This window comes from Cyprinodon variegatus, unplaced genomic scaffold (genome assembly GCF_000732505.1).
Source record: "Cyprinodon variegatus isolate N-32 unplaced genomic scaffold, C_variegatus-1.0 Scaffold11, whole genome shotgun sequence".
Taxonomy (NCBI): Eukaryota; Metazoa; Chordata; class Actinopteri; order Cyprinodontiformes; family Cyprinodontidae; genus Cyprinodon; species Cyprinodon variegatus.
The window spans coordinates 2,088,890-2,092,412 of record NW_015150464.1 but is presented as its reverse complement, the minus strand read 5'-3'; the positions used below and the strand labels follow the sequence as shown (position 1 = coordinate 2,092,412).

General features: G+C 36.4%; 1 protein-coding gene across 1 annotated transcript in view; it reads right to left on the bottom strand.

Moving 5' to 3' along the window:
* The window catches only part of LOC107088113 (poly(rC)-binding protein 3-like), a 28,833-nt gene that overhangs the window by 18,343 nt on the left and 6,967 nt on the right, over positions 1 to 3,523 (bottom strand). Inside the window, exons 2-5 of the mRNA XM_015380065.1 lie at positions 824 to 934; positions 653 to 676; positions 531 to 563; positions 309 to 425 (exon numbers count right to left, since the gene is read on the bottom strand). Coding sequence (XP_015235551.1) covers positions 309 to 425; positions 531 to 563; positions 653 to 676; positions 824 to 901 — 252 coding nt within the window. The 5' untranslated portion in view covers positions 902 to 934. The remainder of the gene's footprint in view (positions 1 to 308; positions 426 to 530; positions 564 to 652; positions 677 to 823; positions 935 to 3,523) is intronic.

Here is a 3,523-nt window from a genome sequence, read left to right as displayed (position 1 = left end):
CTTTGTCTGAGTTTGGTCCAAACTGAATTGATCAAGAAGTGAAGCACACCTGTCTCAGGTCAAACTTCCACCTCAGCAATGTGAGCGACTGATAGAGGCAAATACAGAAATGTAAATGCATCCTGTTCTTTAATTATGGGTGAACTGGATTTCTGGAAAACCTTTTTCATGCTTATGTAACAAAGAATGACAGAGTGGAGTCTAATGTGTCTTTTTGCACTGTTTTGGTCAAAATTCAGTTATCTTAGATCAAATAAATCATCGAGGATCAAAGTAGCTGCAAATTGGTCACTAATCCGATTCTCTACCTCCTCAAACTTCTGTGCAATCATGGAGAAGGCTCTGTAGATTCCCTCTGTAGGTCCTGTGATTGTCACAATTCTCTCAGGAGATGATCCCTCCGATATGTTGATGCGAGCCCCACTCTATAAACACACCACACCGTTAATTATTCAAGCTTTCTTTTGTTCCAAGTATTCAGCCTGGATTACGGAAGCGCCGCTCGCCACCATGCAGTAAAGACACCTCACCTCCTCCCTCATCTTCTTTACCGTCTCTCCTTTCTGAAATCATTCCAATAAACAAAAATGGGTTTTATGAGGCAAATGCAATGAGACAATAACTGCAAAAAGTTACAGTTAATAAAATCTACCTTTCCAATTATGCTCCCCACTTCCTGTAAGAGAAAATATAGGAACAAGTGAACAAGAGGCAGCATGCTCTCAGTTTTACAGCAGGATTTAATCATTTCAGAAGCCGTTACAACCAGATGGGTCATTACAGGAAAAACACAGTCCTGAAGATCTGCACATCTGCTGATTACCTTTCCGTGCATCAGCAGCCTCAGCGTTAGCGTGACGTTAAGACCGCTATCTAAGGCCATTTCTTCCTTGTCCGACATCCTCTGTGATTTCAGATCTTTAAGGTAAACACTCTGCAAAAAGAAAGACAGCACCAATGCTTTAGAAGGAGCGTAATGCTTCAGGATGTGCAGGAAATGATGTGTAAAATTGAGGAGGAAATCAGCCTCATCCGAGAATATTTTTCAAAGAAGCAGATTTATCTGTGTTCAGAGTTTGAGTGAGCATGGTCTTTGCTTATAACTAAGTTATAGTTAGAGCAGAAATAGTCTATGATTTTTTATTACAAATTTACACCTGCAGAAAAGTCAGATCCTTGTGCTTGAAGGCATATCATAAAAAAATGAAAAGCATGACATCCAATCTTTAGCCTGACAAGGCAAAGATAAAAACTTTTATTATTTGGGCCCAAATTTAAGATTGGCAGAAAAGAAATTTCGCTGGAGGATTTATAGAAGGATGAAGGTTACCACATTTTGTTTTATTATAAACCCTAAACCTTTTACTGGGATTTCACAGAAAGGAGGGCTTATTTGGAGAATGAAAACACTTTTTTTTTCTTTTTAAAATACAAATCTGGAATCTGTGCTGAACATTTTTCATTTACTGCCATTTACTGTGATGTTCTTAAATAAAATCAAGTTTTACCAGTTGCTTTCAGAATGCAAATAAGTCGTTCATTTCCTGGATGAACTCAGCTGTTAATTTAAGGCTTCATAGTTTCTTTGTTGGTGTTTTTTTAAGAACATTGGTGTAAAAATAACATAAATAGATCTTCAAGAAATACAGATTAAAGCAGAGTCTGGTTCTGCAATAACAGTCCAAGCTTTAAATAAACAAAGAGAAATTGTAATCCACCTAAATTAATTGGGAATGGTAACTCTGGAGGAGCTGCAGAGAACCACAGCTCAGGGGAGAGAGAGTGTCAACAGGACGTCTATCAGGCATTTATTCAACATTTCTTGCCTCTATTAAAAACTGGCATTAGACCCAACAGTTAGATGAGAACCATGAGAATCTCCATTTCTACCTTTCGACTTACTAATGAGACGTTCTGTAAACCCCAAAAAGTAAGAGGAATTTAAAAAAATAAAGACAGTTTCCTCAAAAAGTTTATTAGAAATTACGTTGTACTTCTTCATGTAGATTTCCGTCTAATCAAAACGTATCATTATGCTAAATAAAAAACTCCACATACTACCATTTAACATTTTAACTTATATGAACTGAAACATTTTCAAGTTTCGAGTTCAAGTTTAATGTTCAGTTGCTTCTTGAATCCAAATTATAAACACTAACGCACACTAAGACACTCAGTATTATACTGACATCAATTAGCATAATGTTTATTTCCTCGTATTACCTGAGAGAATCATCTCAACATATTCTCATCAGTTCGTATGAAATCGTACGAAAAGTTATGCACAGTATTTCGTACGTTTTTGACGTTTTTTCTCGAAAAAACAGATCAGTGCGCAGCCAGACAGACGAAAAAAGCCGATCGCGGACGGACGTAAAACTGGGAAAAACAGGTTGCTTGCTGTTTTGTATCTTAGGGTTAGGGTTAGGGTCAGGGTTAGGGTTAATTGTATGTTAAATTCTATGTTACTGAATGGTGCGTAAGATGCGCATGCGCAAGGATATCTTGTCTCGAGGCAAGACGTACAAATACGACGAAATACGACGAAAAAAACGTCAAAAACGTACGAAATTACCGTGCATAACTTTTCGTACGATTTCATACGAACTGATAATGAGAATACACTGATCATCTTGTTAATATTTGTTATCCTCATACCTTGGAGACACTAAACGGTCTCAATTAAATCCATTTTCAACTATTTAACCGATGGTTGCATTACTTCCATTTTACAGTTAAGTTGTTCTTTATTAAGATTTCAAAGTTATGCTTAATCAATACACAAATAATTCAGATTATTATAAAGGTTTGAGTGAAATGAACTCAATAATTAAGAATATTCTAACTCATTTGTTGACATGAAGTTTAACAACATAATGATTTTTAACTACTCAGCCTAAATAATTGCTTTCAACATGTGGCAGCAAACAAACACCCTGACTACAAAATCCCTGCATAAAACACGGTGGGGGCAGCTTCATGGTGCGGGGACACGTTTCTTTTTTTCTTAAATAGCACATTTCTAACAACTCAACATATTCTCATTATCAGTGCGTATGAAATCGTACGAACAGTTATGCACACTATTTAGTACGTTTTGGACGTTTTTCCTCAAAAAACCACATCAGTGCGCATGCGCTGGCAGACTCATGTCTCTAACTACGTTGCTTGCTGTTTTATATCTTAGGGTCAGGGTTAGGGCTAATTGTAATTTATATTCTAGATTCGTAAATGGTGCGTCAGATGCGCATTTGCATACGACAAAAAAACATCCAAAACGTACGAAATTATGGTGCATAACTTTTCGTACGATTTCATACGAACTCATAATGAGAATAGGTTGAACAACTCTGGCTGCACAAAGTGCTTTACAAACAAAGTAGCTGATATTAACCATCACACTAGAAAAAGAACAGAAAAAATTCAAATACAAATACAGAAATGAGAGAATAAAACAGTCAGAAGGAGGAACTACATTCCAGATAATAGTAAGAAGAAAGCCATTAAAGATATATATTTTTAA